This window comes from Dendrobates tinctorius, unplaced genomic scaffold (assembly GCF_039654945.1).
Source record: "Dendrobates tinctorius isolate UK_male_01 unplaced genomic scaffold, ASM3965494v1 ptg000138l, whole genome shotgun sequence".
Lineage (NCBI taxonomy): Eukaryota > Metazoa > Chordata > Amphibia > Anura > Dendrobatidae > Dendrobates > Dendrobates tinctorius.
In genome coordinates this window covers 23,208,660-23,229,077 of record NW_027361806.1, presented here as the reverse complement: position 1 = coordinate 23,229,077, position 20,418 = coordinate 23,208,660, and the positions used below count along the sequence as shown (strand labels likewise).

Here is a 20,418-nt window from a genome sequence, read left to right as displayed (position 1 = left end):
TTGTGCCCCAGCTTTAGTTGTAGTTGTCCCCCCGCCCCCGGCTTTAGTTGTAGTTGTGTCCCCCCCGGCTTTAGTTGTGGATATCTCCTCAATCAGATTTCCCAGAATGATGATCAGATCCACCTAATCGAATAATATAATAGTGGGAAGATGAGTGTAGAAAATCTGGGTGACAAACTCCAGGAAAACGGCAAACTTCTCTCACCAGTTGCTCCAGAAACAGAAATTACTTTTGTTAGGTTTTTGCTTTTTTCATTTTCCAGATTTTTGGCAGGAAAAGATGATTCTTGTTGCTCGCTCCTTACAAACCGGCAATTTAGAGGGAGTTTCATCTCATACATTGTACAGCGAGACGTTATGTCAGTCTGGACTAGACTTTGTGTTTCTGTTCCTTACAGTGTTAAGATCTTTGCTTGCAGTAAGTGAATGGAACTGTTCATCCGGGGGATCTCACAACAGACCGAGTCCAGAGGCTCTCGCAGAACAAGCTCTCATACTTGATAGCCAGCAAAACTATCATGACTAGTTTCAGCCCCATGGCAAGGCGGTGAGATCAGGGGCTGAGGTACGCTGTCAGCAGCAGCGGTTGGGTGTATAGAGTGGACGGAGCAGGAGCAGCACAGCGCCCCACACTGTAGTGGCCGTACTCTGTACTGCAGCTCTGCTCCTATTGAAGTGAATGTGATCTGAACTGCAGTGCCGCGAACAGCCACTACACAGTGGATGGCGCTGTGCTGATCCGGCTTCAGATTAGGTTCATACTGCATTAATGCAGTCCGTTCAACCGACTATGTTACACTGCGGCATAACGCGATGTAATGCAATCCGTTAACGCTGCCATTCACTCCCATTACCGAGCGCATCGCTAACGCATTGCATAATCAGCACGCGCTAGAGATGTGCCGGACCCTCGGACGTGGTCTGCAGCGTCCGGGGGTCTGTCACTGCTAGTGCAGATATGAAGCATAAAGCGATCGCGTTACGCTATAACCTGGGAAGTGCAAACAGCTGGTCAGAGGGGCGCCACGTGCCGGAGCCCCCCAGTAATGTGATACTGAAGCCCCCGTTAAGACTTACAGTGTTACTTATATTATATGTTAAGCCCCCAGTAATGCCCGATCGGTGGTCATCCCACCACTGGGACCCCAGTAATGCCCGATCGGTGGTCATCCCACCACTGGGACCCCAGTAATGCCCGATCGGTGGTCATCCCACCACTGGGACCCCAGTAATGCCCGATCGGTGGTCATCCCACCACTGGGACCCCAGTAATGCCCGATCGGTGGTCATCCCACCACTGGGACCCCAGTAATCCTGAGAATACCGTCTGCTGATTATTGTACAGAACATTCCTTCGCTCTGGCCGGTATTCTGTGCTGCCCCTTGGCTCGTGGACCCCCCTGCGGCCGCCAGAAATCAGATCCAAAGAATTATGATCCCAACTGGGTGAGTGACCCAAAGCCATGAAGCGCTGGATACCGCATAGGAGCCCGTATCCCGGCAGTGCCCCGATGGGCACTCTGCACCTGATAATGGGCCAGCATTGGCTGCGGACCGGGGCAGGGGGAAGCGACCTTTACCCCGCTGCAGTGACCCCGCCTCGCCCCTGGGGGCGCCAGCTCTTACCTCTTCTGGGCTGATCTGGAAGACTTCGGCGATCTTGGCGTACAGCTCCTTGACATTGGTGAACCCCTCGATCCTGCCGGTGGGGCTGCCGTGCGCTAGTTGGGTGTGGAACACGAGTTTCGGGCGCAGGCTCACCGGGGGAGGCGGCAGGCCGGGGGGCGTCACATGGGCGCTGGCAGCGTCTTTCGCGGCGCCGCTCCGGTTCTCCACTTCCTCGCTCTCCACTAACTTGGAGGAGACCTCCTTGCTCTTGTTTTTCTTCCTCCCTCTCAGTCCCAGAGGCATGCTGGCGGCGCGGAATGGATGGAAGCCCCGACTCCTGCTCCGGTGTCGCCCTCAGTCTCGGGGCTGCATGCTGCTCACAGGTGAGACGCTTCCTGCTTCTCTGGGAATAAGAGAACTCAACTCCTCCTCCATCGTCCTCCTCCTCCTCCTCCTCCTCCTCCTCCATCGTCCTCCATCGTCCTCCTCCTCCTCCTCCTCCTCCTCCTCCTCCTCCTCCTCCTCCTCCATCGTCCTCCTCCTCCATCGTCCTCCTCCTCCTCCTCCTCCATCGTCCTCCTCCTCCTCCTCCATCGTCCTCCTCCTCCTCTTCCATCGTCCTCCTCCTCCTCCTCCTCCTCCATCGTCCTCCTCCTCCATCGTCCTCCTCCTCCATCGTCCTCCTCCTCCTCCTCCATCGTCCTCCTCCTCCATCGTCCTCCTCCTCCATCGTCCTCCTCCATCGTCCTCCTCCTCCTCCTCCACAGGCCGCACTCTGCTGCTCCCCCCTAGTTCTGCGCTTCTTCCTCTGTCACCTCCTCCTCATCATCTTCACTTCTAACCTGGACCCACCGCCCCCAAAAAGTGACGGAAACTCTGTGACACTGGCTAGGGTAAGTTCACACTGGGCATTTTTGCTGCTTTTTTTTTTTCTGCAGCAAAACCTGATCTTCTTGGCAGGGAAGAACCTGCGGCAAAAACTCAGGTTTAGGTGCGTTTTTGGTGCAGGTTTTTTTGGTGCATTTTTTTGTGTCTCTTTGTCCATGCTAATAATGTCCATGACTTTTCTGCAGAAAAAAACGCTGCAAATAATGACACCTGCGGTTCTTGCTGCATTTTTACTGCGTTTTTTCAACACCCATTCAAGTCAATGGGTGAAAAAAAGCTGCAAAAACGCTGAAAGAAGTGACATGATCTGTCCAAAAAAAACGCAGCAAAGCACAAAATCCTGATGACACAAAAAAACCAATGTGTGTGCAGGAGATTTCCGAAATCTCATAGGCTTTGCTGGTAATGGAAAAAGCAGCTGAAAATTAGCATAAAAAATAACGCCCAGTGTGAACATACCCTGAGGCTATGCACACGGTGCGGATTCTGCTTGTACAGTACCTTTATTTCCTATGGAAATAAAAAAACACTGTGCACATGCTGCAGTTTTTTCCACGCGGTTTTGCTGCGGTTTTCAAAACGCAGCATGTCAATTGTTTGGTGCAGAAACGCTGCGGTTACACCTCATCCATTATGAGGTGTAAAACCGCAGGCAAAACCGCAGATAAACCGCAGGACTTTTGTCCTGTGGATTTACCTGCGGTTTTCTCTCCAAAATCCGCACACCAAGAAAACTACGTGTGCACATAGCCGTATTCTGCTATCATACAAAATTATAACTAGATTACTAAATGGTGGATCCTGTGTTATCTACTGTATATAGAGGTGTTACCAGTCATTGTACAGGAGGAGGTGAGCTGTGACATCACCTATTGTGATTGGTGGATGCTGTGTTATCTACTGTATATAGAGGTGTTACCAGTCATTGTACAGGAGGAGGAGGTGAGCTGTGACATCACATTGTGATTGGTGGATCTGGTGTTACAAACTGTATATAGAGGTGTTATCATTCCTTATACAGGAGGAGGAGGTGAGCTGTGACATCACATTGTGATTGGTGGATCTGGTGTTGCAGACTGTATATAGAGGTGTTATCATTCCTTATACAGGAGGAGGAGGTGAGCTGTGACATCACATTGTGATTGGTGGATCTGGTGTTACAGACTGTATATAGAGGTGTTATCATTCCTTATACAGGAGGAGGAGGTGAGTTGTGACATCACATTGTGATTGGTGGATCTGGTGTTACAGACTGTATATAGAGGTGTTATAATTCCTTATACAGGAGGAGGAGGTGAACTGTGACATCACCTATTGTAAAATTTTCTTCTTTTCTAAAAAACAGAGGTTACCCTAAACATATACTCATTAAAGCTATAGAGAAAGAAGGTGAAACAAATCAAGTGGAATTGTTAAAACAGAAGACAAATAAATAATCAGAAGAATTGGGAATTAATAGGAGATTTATTTTTTCGTTTCAACATAATGCAAACATGAATGTGATTAGATCTGCAATAAAAAGAAACTGGCACTTGTTAGAAAGCGATAAAGACTTAACAGCGGTAGCAATAAATAAACCGTTAATCAGCTACAAAAGAAACCGCAATTTAATTGATATTTTGGTGCATAAAAGATTTGTGGGGAAAAAAATAAAAAAATGACGTGGTAGAATGAAAAAAATCCTACAGGAAATGTTTGTTGTGGGAATTGTTCTTTTTGCCATTTACACATAGTGGAGAAAACATTTAAAAATTGGAACAGTCACACATTCTGTAAAATAATTAATTACATGTCGTACAAAACAATTAATTTGTGATTTTCTTTGTCCATGTCGGTTTTTTTTATACTCGGAAAACAATCAAATCAATGAACATAATATCGAGGGAACGTTCCAATTCTATATTAACAGGGAAGGGATCGCTGAGATTAATAAAACCCATAAGAGAGGAACACAACGCAGATCCCAAGGCTTTAAGTGTGGCAGGAGCTGAACATGTAGAACGTCCCAAACAGGGCGGTGATCGTCATAAATTATTAGTCAGCACAGAAGGCAAATGGATCTTAGATACGGACGCTCAAGGTCCAGTAGGTTTAAATGATAAACTGGATATGTCTTTATGGTTATAACCAGGGTATTACCAGTAATAGTGTATTTATTGATTTCATGTGACACTTTCACCATCATGGGGCAACCACTCCCCAATGCTTATTACAAGGAAGTGTTGTAGCACCCTGACATGGACCTGAAGAAGCGCAGCAGCAGCGCAAAGCGTCAGGCTGGGTCACGTGCTCACTCCCTTGTCTCCTGCACACCGGACCATGCACTTTACTGAGAAGTTCATATCATGGATTAAAGGATTTGAAGGAGAAAGACCAGGTGAGTGCTCCATTTCTTGTCTTCTTGTCTGTGCAACATCACATATTGTGATTGGTGGAACTGGTGTTATAGACTATATAGACGTGTTCTCATTCATTGCACAGGAGGAGGAGGTGAGCTGTGACATCACCTATTGTGAATGGTGGATCCTGTGTTATCTACTGTATATAGAGGTGTTATCAGTCATTGTAGAGGAGGGGGTGAGCTGTGACATCACCTATTGTGAATGGTGGATCCTGTGTTATCTACTGTATATAGATGTATTGTCAGTCATTGCACAGGAAGAGAAGGTGAGCTGTGACATCACCTATTGTGAATGGTGGATCCTGTGTTATCTACTGTATATAGAAGTATTGTCAGTCATTGCACAGGAGGAGAAGGTGAGCTGTGACATCACCTATTGTGAATGGAAAATCCTGTGTTATCAGCTGTATATAGAGGTGTTATCCGTCATTGTACAGGAGGAGGTGAGCTGTGATATCAGCTATTGTGAATGGTGGATCCTGTGTTCCCTGCTGTATATAGAGGTGTTATCAGTCATTGTACAGGGGGAGGTGGTGAGCTGTGACATCACCTATAATGAATTTGGCAGATTTCACTTTCTTGATTACAATATACCCATAGATGGCAAATTATTTGCAGTCCGTCCAGCTGATCTCTCTGATGATAGACTCTAGTAAGAACACAACAGTTAGAGACTCATGCAAATCCATCTGACGTCTGAACGTGTGACTTCATGTACAAACATTTGCCTTTCAAACCATTGACTTCTCCATTAGTGCTGAAACTCCCAAGTAACAAGTAATCCTCCGAGTGCCTCCTTAAAATAAATACTGTCCTCTGTGTCCCCCTTTAGAAAATAATAATGCCACCTTAAAAATAATAATGGTCTCTAAGTCCCACCCTCAATAGAAATATAGCTTGTAGCCATGTTCTCGGAGTCCTGTCTGTTGTGAGTTCATTTTTCCCATCACCAGTGAGGTCTGATGAACTCCCTCTTCTGGCGAAGGAAGGTAGTGAGGCTGATCACCAAACAGCTGAGCAGGTAGATGATGACTGGGTCACAGGAACTGATGACTGGATATAAGGCAGCCGACGCCCTGCTGCCTCGCTGGTGATTTCCTGCTGGATTCTTGGAGACCAGTCTGATTTCTGCTTCTCAAAGCTAAGTTTTGCTCTGCCTTTTGTACACTTTAGTTCTGGTTTTGTTTGCCTTGTTCTTTGGAGTTCAGCCATCCCCGGCCGGGGGTGAGCTGAATTCCATTTTTGTCTCTGATCTGTTGATCTCTGGCTCTGTCTTCAGAATATACCTGAGTGCTGATATAGTCTTTTTGAAGCCTAGCGACTTCAGGGCCTGTTTTTCCTATCAGTCTGTTGGTTCATTTTTTGATAGGGTTTTTGCGGATTGCAGACAGCAGCTTTTCTATCCTGTCCTATTTAGTTAGCTTTGGCCCCATCATTTGCTCAACCTATCTTTCTATCTGTGTTAGTGTTTTTCATCTTGCTTCACAGTCATTATATGTTGGGGGCTGCCTATTGCTTTGGGGTCTGCTCTGGGGCAGTTTAGATTTCCCCTTTCTGTCTTTAGGCTAATTTAGTTCTCCGGCTGTGATCAAGGGGTCTAGGGCACCGTAGGAACCCCCCACGGCTACTGCTAGTTGTTGTGGATAGGTTCAGGGGTCTGCAATCCGATAGCTTCCAACTTCTCTGGTTTTCTGGACTTAGCTATTATTTTTGTTTTTTCCTCCTTCGGTGACTCATCCATAACACCTGTCCCCCTGTACACAGAGCGGGGTGGCACCGGTACGGTGCTGGTACGGTGATATCTTGTGCCACGGTTCTGCTGCCTACAAGACAGTAAATGCTTGTTTGATCTTTGGCTCTAGTGACGCTACTTGTTAGTGCACAATATTTTAATAAATAAAGTTGTATTTCCTTTTTTTGTACTTTCTTTTATTCTCTTTTGAAATTTTGTACCCTTAAGTATTTTGTGCCCAGTACAGCCATAATGGGATCAGTGAACAATCCTTGTTGCGGTACTAGTACGTTCCTTACTTTATAGGTAAGTGCTACGTGGCCACCACCAAGGTCATTATATCTGAGTTGTCATAATCTTGTGACTTTGCCACGATGGCGGGGACTGGATGTCATTATATCACTTTAGTCTCAGTTTAGATCACTGATCCACAATCCACATTATAGTGATAAAACCAGCGGTGCTACCCAGACACCCGCTGACCAGGCACACTCCAAAGTGGTGGTCTGATGGGCACCTGAAAGTGCAAGTGCACCGTGAGCATGCACGATCTGGCATAGTAACTGTAGGAAGTGGACTGACCTATGGACCTGTCTGCTGCAGGAAGGTGAATGCAAAATGTGCAGTAAAAGTACTTGACATGGACTGCTGTATATGTATGTGGGGAGACAGCTAGAGACAATGGAGGATGGTAAAGTACTGGATTTGGCCACTAGGGGGAGACCAAGGACAGCAGAAAAAGGAGATGGTGTAGTACTAAAGTTTGGCCACAAGATGGAGGCAGGGAGTAGTGAGGAAAGGACTAACAACAGCTAACGCTAAAGAAACCGCATGGTGGGCGGAGTTACAGGAGCTCTAGAGGGGAATTCCCAGGGAGGGGAATATAAGAAGGCGGAGAGAGTTCCAGAAGGAAGCCAGTCCAGGAGGAGGAGCTCAAGAGAAGAGGAGACAGAAGGGAGAGATGGACAGAAGAGGAAGCTCCGGAAGGGACTGAGGAGAGAGACGGTCAGGGAGGGGGCCCTGACAGAGCCGCAGGACAGCGGAAGCCCGGGGGTACCAGACAGACGGATGAGGACAGGGGAAGCGCTGTGGCCGTGGGCCTAATGGCAGTCACAGTGAAAGAACCACGAGTGACATCACTGTAAGAGGAAAGAGAAGAAAAGTGAAAGGTACCCGGGCCTGTGCGTGAAAGTTGTCGTGCAGCCCCTGTGTCGTGCTGCGGTTGTCAAGAGGACGGCCAATAAAGAGGACCTGTTGAACGCACATCAGTCTCTGTCTCAAGTCTGTTCGCAGCGGCGAAAAAGGACCACCCCCCCAGTCGGCGCACGATCCTACAACTAGATTCACAGATTTTCACAAGGAGCGCTTTCCCAATTTTGCAGTGCACCTTGATTGACAGATGCGCTTGGACTTCATTGTTTTTCATGCACTTTTCTATCAGCTGGCTTAGATTATGAAGAATATTAATATCCACCCCCATTATGCTCATCGGACAGAACTTGGCACTTTTATTTACTTTTTATGCTCACTTAGCAATTTTTGTTCCTGAATTTTTCTTGGCGCGGTGCCTTTAAGGTTGTCCCTTTTTGGCGGTCTAAAGTGAGTGCTCATGGCCTTTATGTTCCCCAGTAATTATCGCCTCCATTCTCGGGGAGCCATGCAAGACAGGCTTTCCTTAGAGGGACTCCATCAGCACAAAATGACTGTTCAAACCAAGCACAGGCACTCGGTGCACTCTTGGAGTGGTAGAGCAGTTCAGTGCACCCTTGGAGTGGTGGAGCAGCTCATTGCACTCTTGGAGTGGTGGAGCAGCTAAGTGGACCCTTGGAGTGGTGGAGCATTTCAGTGCACCCATGGAGTGGTGGAATAGCTTAGTGCACCCTTGGAGTGGTGGAGCATATCAGTGCACCCTTGGAGTGGTGGAGCAATTCAGTGCACCCTTGGAGTGGTGGAGCAATTCAGTGCACCCTTGGAGTGGTGGAATAGTTAATTGCACCCTTGGAGTGGTGGAGCAGATCAGTGCACCCTTGGTGTGATGGAGCAGATCAGTGCACCCTTGATGTGGTGGAGCAGTTCAGTGCACCCTTGGAGTGGTGGAGCAGATCAGTGCACCCTTGGTGTGGTGGAGCAGTTCAGTGCACCCTTGATGTGGTGGAGCAGTTCAGTGCACCCTTGGAGTGGTGGAGCAGATCAGTGCACCCTTGGTGTGGTGGAGCAGTTCAGTGCACCCTTGGAGTGGTGGAGCAGTTCAGTGCACCCTTGGAGTGGTGGAGCAGTTCAGTGCACCCTTGGTGTGGTGGAGCAGTTCAGTGCACCCTTGGTGTGGTGGAGCAGATCAGTGCACCCTTGGTGTGGTGGAGCAGATCAGTGCACCCTTGGTGTGATGGAGCAGATCAGTGCACCCTTGGAGTGGTGGAGCAATTCCGTGTACCCTTGGAGTGGTGGAATAGTTAATTGCACCCTTGGAGTGGTGGAGCAGATCAGTGCACCCTTGGTGTGATGGAGCAGATCAGTGCACCCTTGATGTGGTGGAGCAGTTCAGTGCACCCTTGGAGTGGTGGAGCAGATCAGTGCACCCTTGGTGTGGTGGAGCAGTTCAGTGCACCCTTGGAGTGGTGGAGCAGTTCAGTGCACCCTTGGAGTGGTGGAGTAGTTCAGTGCACCCTTGGAGTGGTGGAGCAGTTCAGTGCACCCTTGGAGTGGTGGAGCAGTTCAGTGCACCCTTGGAGTGGTGGAGCAGATCAGTGCACCCTTGGTGTGATGGAGCAGATCAGTGCACCCTTGATGTGGTGGAGCAGTTCAGTGCACCCTTGGAGTGGTGGAGCAGATCAGTGCACCCTTGGTGTGGTGGAGCAGTTCAGTGCACCCTTGGAGTGGTGGAGCAGTTCAGTGCACCCTTGGAGTGGTGGAGTAGTTCAGTGCACCCTTGGAGTGGTGGAGCAGTTCAGTGCACCCTTGGAGTGGTGGAGCAGTTCAGTGCACCCTTGGAGTGGTGGAGCAGTTCAGTGCACCCTTGGAGTGGTGGAGCAGTTCAGTGCACCCTTGGAGTGGTGGAGCAGTTCAGTGCACCCTTGGTGTGGTGGAGCAGTTCAGTGCACCCTTGGTGTGGTGGAGCAGTTCAGTGCACCCTTGGTGTGGTGGAGCAGTTCAGTGCACCCTTGGTGTGGTGGAGCAGTTCAGTGCACCCTTGGTGTGGTGGAGCAGATCAGTGCACCCTTGGTGTGATGGAGCAGATCAGTGCACCCTTGGAGTGGTGGAGCAATTCAGTGTACCCTTGGAGTGGTGGAATAGTTAATTGCACCCTTGGAGTGGTGGAGCAGATCAGTGCACCCTTGGTGTGATGGAGCAGATCAGTGCACCCTTGGTGTGGTGGAGCAGTTCAGTGCACCCTTGGAGTGGTGGATCAGATCAGTGCACCCTTGGTGTGGTGGAGCAGTTCAGTGCACCCTTGGAGTGGTGGAGCAGTTCAGTGCACCCTTGGAGTGGTGGAGCAGTTCAGTGCACCCTTGGAGTGGTGGAGCAGTTCAGTGCACCCTTGGAGTGGTGGAGCAGTTCAGTGCACCCTTGGAGTGGTGGAGCAGTTCAGTGCACCCTTGGAGTGGTGGAGCAGTTCAGTGCACCCTTGGATTGGTGGAGCAGTTCAGTGCACCCTTGGAGTGGTGGAGCAGTTCAGTGCACCCTTGGTGTGGTGGAGCAGTTCAGTGCACCCATGGAGTGGTGGAGCAGTTCAGTGCACCCTTGGAGTGGTGGAGCAGTTCAGTGCACCCTTGGAGTGGTGGAGCAGTTCAGTGCGCCCTTGGAGTGGTGGAGCAGTTCAGTGCGCCCTTGGTGTGGTGGAGCAGTTCAGTGCGCCCTTGGTGTGGTGGAGCAGTTCAGTGCGCCCTTGGTGTGGTGGAGCAGTTCAGTGCGCCCTTGATGTGGTGGAGCAGTTCAGTGCGCCCTTGGTGTGGTGGAGCAGTTCAGTGCACCCTTGGAGTGGTGGAGCAGTTCAGTGCACCCTTGGAGTGGTGGAGCAGTTCAGTGCACCCTTGGTGTGGTGGAGCAGTTCAGTGCACCCTTAGAGTGGTGGAGCAGATCAGTGCACCCTTGGTGTGGTGGAGCAGTTCAGTGCACCCTTGGAGTGGTGGAGCAGTTCAGTGCACCCTTGGAGTGGTGGAGCAGTTCAGTGCACCCTTGGAGTGGTGGAGCAGTTCAGTGCACCCTTGGTGTGGTGGAGCAGTTCAGTGCACCCTTAGAGTGGTGGAGCAGATCAGTGCACCCTTGGTGTGGTGGAGCAGTTCAGTGCACCCTTGGAGTGGTGGAGCAGTTCAGTGCACCCTTGGCGTGGTGGAGCAGTTCAGTGCACCCTTGGAATGGTGGAGCAGTTCAGTGCACCCTTGGAGTGGTGGAGCAGTTCAGTGCACCCTTGGAGTGGTGGAGCAGTTCAGTGCACCCTTGGAGTGGTGGAGCAGTTCAGTGCACCCTTGGTGTGGTGGAGCAGTTCAGTGCACCCTTGGTGTGGTGGAGCAGTTCAGTGCACCCTTGGTGTGGTGGAGCAGTTCAGTGCACCCTTGGTGTGGTGGAGCAGTTCAGTGCACCCTTGGTGTGGTGGAGCAGATCAGTGCACCCTTGGTGTGATGGAGCAGATCAGTGTACCCTTGGAGTGGTGGAATAGTTAATTGCACCCTTGGAGTGGTGGAGCAGATCAGTGCACCCTTGGTGTGATGGAGCAGATCAGTGCACCCTTGGTGTGGTGGAGCAGTTCAGTGCACCCTTGGAGTGGTGGAGCAGATCAGTGCACCCTTGGTGTGGTGGAGCAGTTCAGTGCACCCTTGGAGTGGTGGAGCAGTTCAGTGCACCCTTGGAGTGGTGGAGTAGTTCAGTGCACCCTTGGAGTGGTGGAGCAGTTCAGTGCACCCTTGGAGTGGTGGAGCAGTTCAGTGCACCCTTGGAGTGGTGGAGCAGTTCAGTGCACCCTTGATGTGGTGGAGCAGTTCAGTGCACCCTTGATGTGGTGGAGCAGTTCAGTGCACCCTTGGAGTGGTGGAGCAGTTCAGTGCACCCTTGGAGTGGTGGAGCAGTTCAGTGCACCCTTGGAGTGGTGGAGCAGTTCAGTGCACCCTTGGTGTGGTGGAGAAGTTCAGTGCACCCTTGGAGTGGTGGAGCAGTTCAGTGCGCCCTTGGAGTGGTGGAGCAGTTCAGTGCGCCCTTGGAGTGGTGGAGCAGTTCAGTGCGCCCTTGGAGTGGTGGAGCAGTTCAGTGCGCCCTTGGAGTGGTGGAGCAGTTCAGTGCGCCCTTGGAGTGGTGGAGCAGTTCAGTGCGCCCTTGGTGTGGTGGAGCAGATCAGTGCGCCCTTGGTGTGGTGGAGCAGTTCAGTGCGCCCTTGGAGTGGTGGAGTAGTTCAGTGCACCCTTGGAATGGTGGAGCAGTTCAGTGCACCCTTGGAGTGGTGGAGCAGTTCAGTGCACCCTTGGAGTGGTGGAGCAGTTCAGTGCACCCTTGGAGTGGTGGAGCAGTTCAGTGCACCCTTGGAGTGGTGGAGCAGTTCAGTGCACCCTTGGTGTGGTGGAGCAGTTCAGTGTACCCTTGGAGTGGTGGAATAGTTAATTGCACCCTTGGAGTGGTGGAGCAGTTCAGTGCACCCTTGGAGTGGTGGAGCAGATCAGTGCACCCTTGGTGTGATGGAGCAGATCAGTGTACCCTTGGTGTGATGGAGCAGATCAGTGTACCCTTGGAGTGGTGGAATAGTTAATTGCACCCTTGGTGTGATGGAGCAGATCAGTGCACCCTTGGAGTGGTGGAGCAGTTCAGTGCACCCTTGGTGTGGTGGAGCAGTTCAGTGCACCCTTGGAGTGGTGGAGCAGATCAGTGCACCCTTGGAGTGGTGGAGCAGTTCAGTGCACCCTTGGTGTGGTGGAGCAGTTCAGTGCACCCTTGGAGTGGTGGAGCAGTTCAGTGCGCCCTTGGAGTGGTGGAGCAGTTCAGTGCGCCCTTGGAGTGGTGGAGCAGTTCAGTGCGCCCTTGGAGTGGTGGAGCAGTTCAGTGCGCCCTTGGTGTGGTGGAGCAGTTCAGTGCGCCCTTGGAGTGGTGGAGCAGTTCAGTGCACCCTTGGTGTGGTGGAGCAGTTCAGTGCACCCTTGGAGTGGTGGAGCAGATCAGTGCACCCTTGGTGTGGTGGAGCAGTTCAGTGCACCCTTGGAGTGGTGGAGTAGTTCAGTGCACCCTTGGAATGGTGGAGCAGTTCAGTGCACCCTTGGAGTGGTGGAGCAGTTCAGTGCACCCTTGGAGTGGTGGAGCAGTTCAGTGCACCCTTGGAGTGGTGGAGCAGTTCAGTGCACCCTTGGAGTGGTGGAGCAGTTCAGTGCACCCTTGGTGTGGTGGAGCAGTTCAGTGCACCCTTGGAGTGGTGGAGCAGTTCAGTGCACCCTTGGTGTGGTGGAGCAGTTCAGTGCACCCTTGGAGTGGTGGAGCAGATCAGTGCACCCTTGGTGTGGTGGAGCAGTTCAGTGCACCCTTGGAGTGGTGGTGCAGTTCAGTGCACCCTTGGAGTGGTGGAGCAGTTCAGTGCACCCTTGGAATGGTGGAGCAGTTCAGTGCACCCTTGGAGTGGTGGAGCAGTTCAGTGCACCCTTGGAATGGTGGAGCAGTTCAGTGCACCCTTGGAGTGGTGGAGCAGTTCAGTGCACCCTTGGAGTGGTGGAGCAGTTCAGTGCACCCTTGGAGTGGTGGAGCAGTTCAGTGCACCCTTGGTGTGGTGGAGCAGTTCAGTGCACCCTTGGTGTGGTGGAGCAGTTCAGTGCACCCTTGGTGTGGTGGAGCAGTTCAGTGCACCCTTGGTGTGGTGGAGCAGATCAGTGCACCCTTGGTGTGGTGGAGCAGATCAGTGCACCCTTGGTGTGATGGAGCAGATCAGTGCACCCTTGGAGTGGTGGAGCAATTCAGTGTACCCTTGGAGTGGTGGAATAGTTAATTGCACCCTTGGAGTGGTGGAGCAGATCAGTGCACCCTTGGTGTGATGGAGCAGATCAGTGCACCCTTGGTGTGGTGGAGCAGTTCAGTGCACCCTTGGAGTGGTGGAGCAGATCAGTGCACCCTTGGTGTGGTGGAGCAGTTCAGTGCACCCTTGGAGTGGTGGAGCAGTTCAGTGCACCCTTGGAGTGGTGGAGTAGTTCAGTGCACCCTTGGAGTGGTGGAGCAGTTCAGTGCACCCTTGGAGTGGTGGAGCAGTTCAGTGCACCCTTGGAGTGGTGGAGCAGTTCAGTGCACCCTTGGAGTGGTGGAGCAGTTCAGTGCACCCTTGGAGTGGTGGAGCAGTTCAGTGCACCCTTGGAGTGGTTGAGCAGTTCAGTGCACCCTTGGTGTGGTGGAGCAGTTCAGTGCACCCTTGGTGTGATGGAGCAGATCAGTGCACCCTTGGTGTGGTGGAGCAGTTCAGTGCACCCTTGGAGTGGTGGAGCAGATCAGTGCACCCTTGGTGTGGTGGAGCAGTTCAGTGCACCCTTGGAGTGGTGGAGCAGTTCAGTGCACCCTTGGAGTGGTGGAGTAGTTCAGTGCACCCTTGGAGTGGTGGAGCAGTTCAGTGCACCCTTGGAGTGGTGGAGCAGTTCAGTGCACCCTTGGAGTGGTGGAGCAGTTCAGTGCACCCTTGGAGTGGTGGAGCAGTTCAGTGCACCCTTGGAGTGGTGGAGCAGTTCAGTGCACCCTTGGAGTGGTTGAGCAGTTCAGTGCACCCTTGGTGTGGTGGAGCAGTTCAGTGCACCCTTGGTGTGGTGGAGCAGTTCAGTGCACCCTTGGAGTGGTGGAGCAGATCAGTGCACCCTTGGTGTGATGGAGCAGATCAGTGCACCCTTGATGTGGTGGAGCAGTTCAGTGCACCCTTGGAGTGGTGGAGCAGTTCAGTGCACCCTTGATGTGGTGGAGCAGTTCAGTGCACCCTTGATGTGGTGGAGCAGTTCAGTGCACCCTTGGAGTGGTGGAGCAGTTCAGTGCACCCTTGGAGTGGTGGAGCAGTTCAGTGCACCCTTGGAGTGGTGGAGCAGTTCAGTGCACCCTTGGTGTGGTGGAGCAGTTCAGTGCACCCTTGGAGTGGTGGAGCAGTTCAGTGCGCCCTTGGAGTGGTGGAGCAGTTCAGTGCGCCCTTGGAGTGGTGGAGCAGTTCAGTGCGCCCTTGGTGTGGTGGAGCAGTTCAGTGCACCCTTGGTGTGGTGGAGAAGTTCAGTGCACCCTTGGAGTGGTGGAGCAGTTCAGTGCACCCTTGGAGTGGTGGAGAAGTTCAGTGCACCCTTGGTGTGGTGGAGCAGTTCAGTGCACCCTTGGTGTGGTGGAGAAGTTCAGTGCACCCTTGATGTGGTGGAGCAGTTCAGTGCACCCTTGGTGTGGTGGAGCAGTTCAGTGCACCCTTGGAGTGGTGGAGCAGATCAGTGCACCCTTGGTGTGGTGGAGCAGTTCAGTGCACCCTTGGAGTGGTGGAGCAGTTCAGTGCACCCTTGGATTGGTGGAGCAGTTCAGTGCACCCTTGGTGTGGTGGAGCAGTTCAGTGCACCCTTGGAGTGGTGGAGCAGATCAGTGCACCCTTGGTGTGGTGGAGCAGTTCAGTGCACCCTTGGAGTGGTGGAGCAGTTCAGTGCACCCTTGGAGTGGTGGAGCAGTTCAGTGCACCCTTGGAGTGGTGGAGCAGTTCAGTGCACCCTTGGAGTGGTGGAGCAGTTCAGTGCACCCTTGGAGTGGTGGAGCAGATCAGTGCACCCTTGGTGTGGTGGAGCAGTTCAGTGCACCCTTGGTGTGGTGGAGCAGTTCAGTGCAACCTTGGTGTGGTGGAGCAGTTCAGTGCAACCTTGGTGTGGTGGAGCAGATCAGTGCACCCTTGGTGTGGTGGAGCAGTTCAGTGCACCCTTGGTGTGGTGGAGCAGTTCAGTGCACCCTTGGAGTGGTGGAGCAGTTCAGTGCACCCTTGGAATGTTTTCCATCCATCTCCATCTTCCCTGGATTCTGTACGATCTTAGCTGTCAATCAAGGAAGAAGAGAAAGTGATAGATGGAAAACAAGGTGGGGAAAATGCACTGAACTGTTTAGACACGCCAAGTGGCAAACAGTGCACAATTCTGTTTGGAGACGCAAAGGATGCTCAGAACGACTGTGTTTGGTTTGAACAGACATTTTGAATTGACAGATTCCCTGTAACCTCTGGCTTGTGGAGGTTATTGATCCCCGATCATTGTAGGGTCTTTTATTTTAGAGGGTTGGGGATAAGTTACAGGGGTCTTTCTCCTTTGGGGATGACTTGCAATATACAGCATCCTTGTGCACTTTTTGAGTGAGAAAACATGATCTTGTGTTTTTACAATTTGACTCCCGGAACTGTATAATTACAGCAGTAACAGCTGTTACAGAGGCCGAGAGGAACTTTCAGGGGGGGGGGGGTCTAATTTTACAACGTCCAGGGGCTTGTGCAAGCAATATATCAAACTTGTCTTTAATATCTATAGAATAGAGTATTTGGTCTCAGCCCGGCAGCAGATTGTAAAGGAAGGTTTAACACCAAGATGCAATACGTGCTGGAAAACGACTGCAGGCAACGAGCATCTCATAAAACATGAAGAAGCCGATAAGTATCTCTTAGTAATATGAGTCCTTTAGATTCTGCAGCAACCCCATCCTCTGGGAAGCATCCAGCATCTGCTGCGAGCATCGTCCTCGGGGCAACACGCAATGGTTCATTGTTACTCAGGTAGCAAATTGTTGTATTGAAAATTAAAACATAACTTTTAATTATCGGTTAAAATCAAAAATGAGTGCAAAATAAAGTGCCTGTGCAATCGTGCATAAAAACACAAACCGTAATATACTGCCTCAAAAGTCCTGTAACAAGGACCCACGATAGCACACGAGAGTGCAGTAGTATCCTGTCGCACCCTTCTTGGAAATCCAGGTATAATAGTTATTTCTACACACCTAAAACCACCATCTACAGTTTGGGACCAATTGTGTGCTGCAAACAATCTACAGCTCTAGGTCTCCAGTGGCAGCAAAAATGATACCTTGCATGTATGTCAGATGAACCTTCAGATACATATAGATTCATAGACGACACTTAGTAGGCATAATTTGCATGACACACATAGAACACAGTACAATGGGGTATAACTAACCCCCTTGGAACACTGCTAAATTTTTGTTCCTATGGTGCTCATTATCGCAGATTAACTGTACTTGTCTTAAGGAATACCGGGTTCAGCATACCGTCATGCCCATTAAGGCGACCCTATCCCTTGCCTTCATCACCCAACGCGTTTCATCTTATTAAAGAATCATCAGGGGTGTCCTGACTTCTGTCCTGAGGCATGGCACGCTTAGTTCTAAACGTCTGCCTAAAATAGATTTAGGCGTCCCGCGGTCAGTTGCCGCTTCCGGTCGCCATGAACGTCACTTCCGGTTTGCGATAAGAGCCGTGATGTAAGTGCATTATCTGCCCCACTTCCTGGGCGGTTTGCAAGTCACGGCACGTAATATCCGATCTGCGCCGCGCTGGGATACATGCCCCACTTCCTGGGTTTGTCCACAGCCGCTGCGCTATGTTCATACGGACCCTGTGTAGAGACGTCGTCACTGTCACACGGTCATATGACGTCTGAGTACCAATAAGAACTCCTCCATATAACAGGACGTTATATCATTGTTATCTTCCTGTATCATGTCGTTATTACGTACTCAGATAATCCAAAAGTTCCCCCACATCTATATATACAAAAACGTGTTTCAGATGCTTTTTAGGGGCCGATTCAGATTACAGAATCTGCGTTACGATATATATTACAATATATGTTCAGCGCAGATTAACCCATTAGGTGGACATTTTCAAAGATTACCAACACCAATACGGTCATACATCACTTCAGTGGTCAAAAGCAAAAAATGAGATTAAAAATGGATCTCACGGAAGAAAAAGGATATCCATAAAAGAAAAAAGACCTGAACCTTTTTATCCGCAAACTGAAGTGGAAAAAACACTTCATTAATTTAGACAAAAAGAGCTGCACTGATTTAGGTATTGAGGAAGATCTTCTCAATGATGTCAGATTTTTATACCATTTGGGTGATGTGGATCCTAATGAACTAGGTGAAGGGCCCTTTACAGACTTTAAAAACAAAAGTAACCGTATGCCCCCTATCAGTAATGATGTAGGGGCCATTGACATTTTCGCTAATTTGGTCTCAAAAGATCTACTGGAACTGGAGAAGGTGAAAAAACGTAGATTTCATAATCTGACCAATGCAGAAATGGAGGGTCTACTGGAATTAGAGAATGATAACACTAGGGTTATCAAACCCTCGGATAAAGGGGGTAACGTTGTAGTGATGGATGTAGCCCAATATAAGACACTATGTTACTCCCTTCTTGATAAATCCATGGGATATGAGAAACTTGATAGTAATCCCACAAATGAATTTTTAGAAGACTTGAAAAAATTAGTGAATGAGGCTTTTCAATCGAAACTCATTGATAAAAATGAAAGAGATTTTTTGATACCCTCTCATCCAGTCGTGGCAACCTTTTATTCGCTACCAAAGGTGCATAAGGGTCTAATACCGTTGAAAGGGAGACTTATTGTATCCGGAATAGGTAGCTTGACCCAAAATCTAGGGTTGTACGTAGATAAAATTTTGAGACCATTTGTTACGTCACTAAGTTCTTACATAAGGGATACCACCGACCTTCTCTTTAAACTTGACAACATCGAATTGGACACCGATATGATTTTGGGTTTAATAGATGTGGAAGCCTTATACTCGTCAATCCCCCATGAGAAAGGGATAATGGCTGCGGACTATTACTTGAGGACTCGTGGACTTCAATATATAGAACATAATACCTTTGTCATTAAAGCCCTAGATTTTTGTCTCACTAAGAATTATTTTTTGTTTGATGGCAAGTACTTCCACCAGCTCAGGGGCACCGCGATGGGTAACCCTTGTGCACCTTCGTGCGCAAATCTGCTCCTGGGCTGGTGGGAGGAAAATACCATCTTTGGAGAGTGTATCGATGTGGCAGAGGACAAAATTGTCCTCTGGCTCCGCTACATCGACGATGTATTTGTGATATGGAAAGGAGACGAAAATAGTTTTGGAAACTTTGTAAAGGGTCTTAATAAGAATGACATCGGTCTTAATTTCACTTATGAGGTCAATACGAATAAACTACCATTCCTCGATGTAGTTATTGAAAGAGGAGAAAATGGTCGGCTGGTTACCAAAACGTACAGGAAACCGACCTCCTCGAATTCCCTCCTTAGATGGGAATCTAGTCACCCAGCACCCCTCAAAAAAGGCATCCCCAAAGGGCAGTATATGCGCATGAAAAGGAACTGTTCTGATCACAGAGATTTAAAAAAACAAGCAGATGATTTAAGATCCCGTTTTCATGAAAGTGGGTACCTGGATGATATCCTGAAAGGGGCTTATAAGACAACTGTGGCTAAAGAAAGAAAAGACATGCTTATACCGAGGCAGAAGAAACCCGATGAAAACATCATAAGGTTCATTACCAGGTTCTCTAATGGAGCAAATGACCTTAGAGCTATTCTTGATAGACACTGGCCAATATTATGTATGGACCAGGACCTCATGGGTGTCATTTCTAAATATCCACAAATAACCTATAAGAAAGGCCGTTCCATTAAGGATAGGCTAGTCCGCAGCCATTTTACCCAGAATAACCCAAAGAGCTCTACATGGTTAGGTACACAACCCAAAGGATGTTACAGATGCGGCAGCTGTAAATACTGTATGGCGGTTCAACAAAACAAAGAATGTTATAGTAACGTCACAGGAAAGACCTACTCTATCCGCCAGTTCATCAACTGTACATCAATGGGAGTTGTGTACAAAATTACCTGTAGATGCGGTTTAGAATATATTGGCAAAACAAAAGGAGAGCTCAGGGTCAGAGTAGGAGAGCATCATCGAGACACCATAAACAAACGTGATACACCAGTTCCCAATCATATCATCCAAGTCCATAATGGGGATGTAAAGGCTGTCAGTTTCATGGGCATCGAAAGAGTCTCTAAAAATCAAAGAGGAGGAGATTGGGACAAACGAATCCTCCAGAGAGAAGCTTTTTGGATTTTCTTCTCTACAGACTGTACACCCCAAGGGACTCAATGAAACACTCTACTTTTCTTCCTTCTTGTAGGGAGTTTTATAATAGGGCTTTATTTTGTAGGGAGAGCCGCCGACGAGTGGGGGCGCCACTTGCGCAGGACTTAGGGTGCCAACTTCTGCGTGAGATAGGGGACAGATAGGGTATAATAGGGATAGCTTTAGTGAGCACCCTTTCTATATTTTCTACTGATTTAAAGAAGGTCTGTGGTACCCCAACCACATCATCCATCATATATTCAATTATATACAAAATAGAAAAAAATTTTCTTTTATGGATATCCTTTTTCTTCCTTGAGATCCATTTTTAATCTCATTTTTTGCTTTTGACCACTGAAGTGATGTATGACCGTATTGGTGTTGGTAATCTTTGAAAATGTCCACCTAATGGGTTAATCTGCGCTGAACATAATATATATCGTAACGCAGATTCTGTAATCTGAATCGGCCCCTAAAAAGCATCTGAAACACGTTTGTATATATAGATGTGGGGGAACTTTTGGATTATCTGAGTACGTAATAAAGACATGATACAGGAAGATAACAATGATATAACGTCCTGTTATATGGAGGAGTTCTTATTGGTACTCAGACGTCATATGACCGTGTGACAGTGATGACGTCTCTACACAGGGTCCGTATGAACATAGCG

At 49.5% G+C, this 20,418-nt stretch overlaps 1 protein-coding gene across 1 annotated transcript in view; it reads right to left on the bottom strand.

Annotated features, from left to right (window-relative positions):
* GIPC2 (GIPC PDZ domain containing family member 2) overlaps positions 1–2,027 on the bottom strand; it is a 97,690-nt gene extending 95,663 nt beyond the window's left edge. The window contains exon 1 of the mRNA XM_073544868.1: positions 1,627–2,027. Coding sequence (XP_073400969.1) covers positions 1,627–1,911 — 285 coding nt within the window. The 5' untranslated portion in view covers positions 1,912–2,027. The remainder of the gene's footprint in view (positions 1–1,626) is intronic.
* Between the last annotated feature and the right edge of the window lie 18,391 nt (positions 2,028–20,418).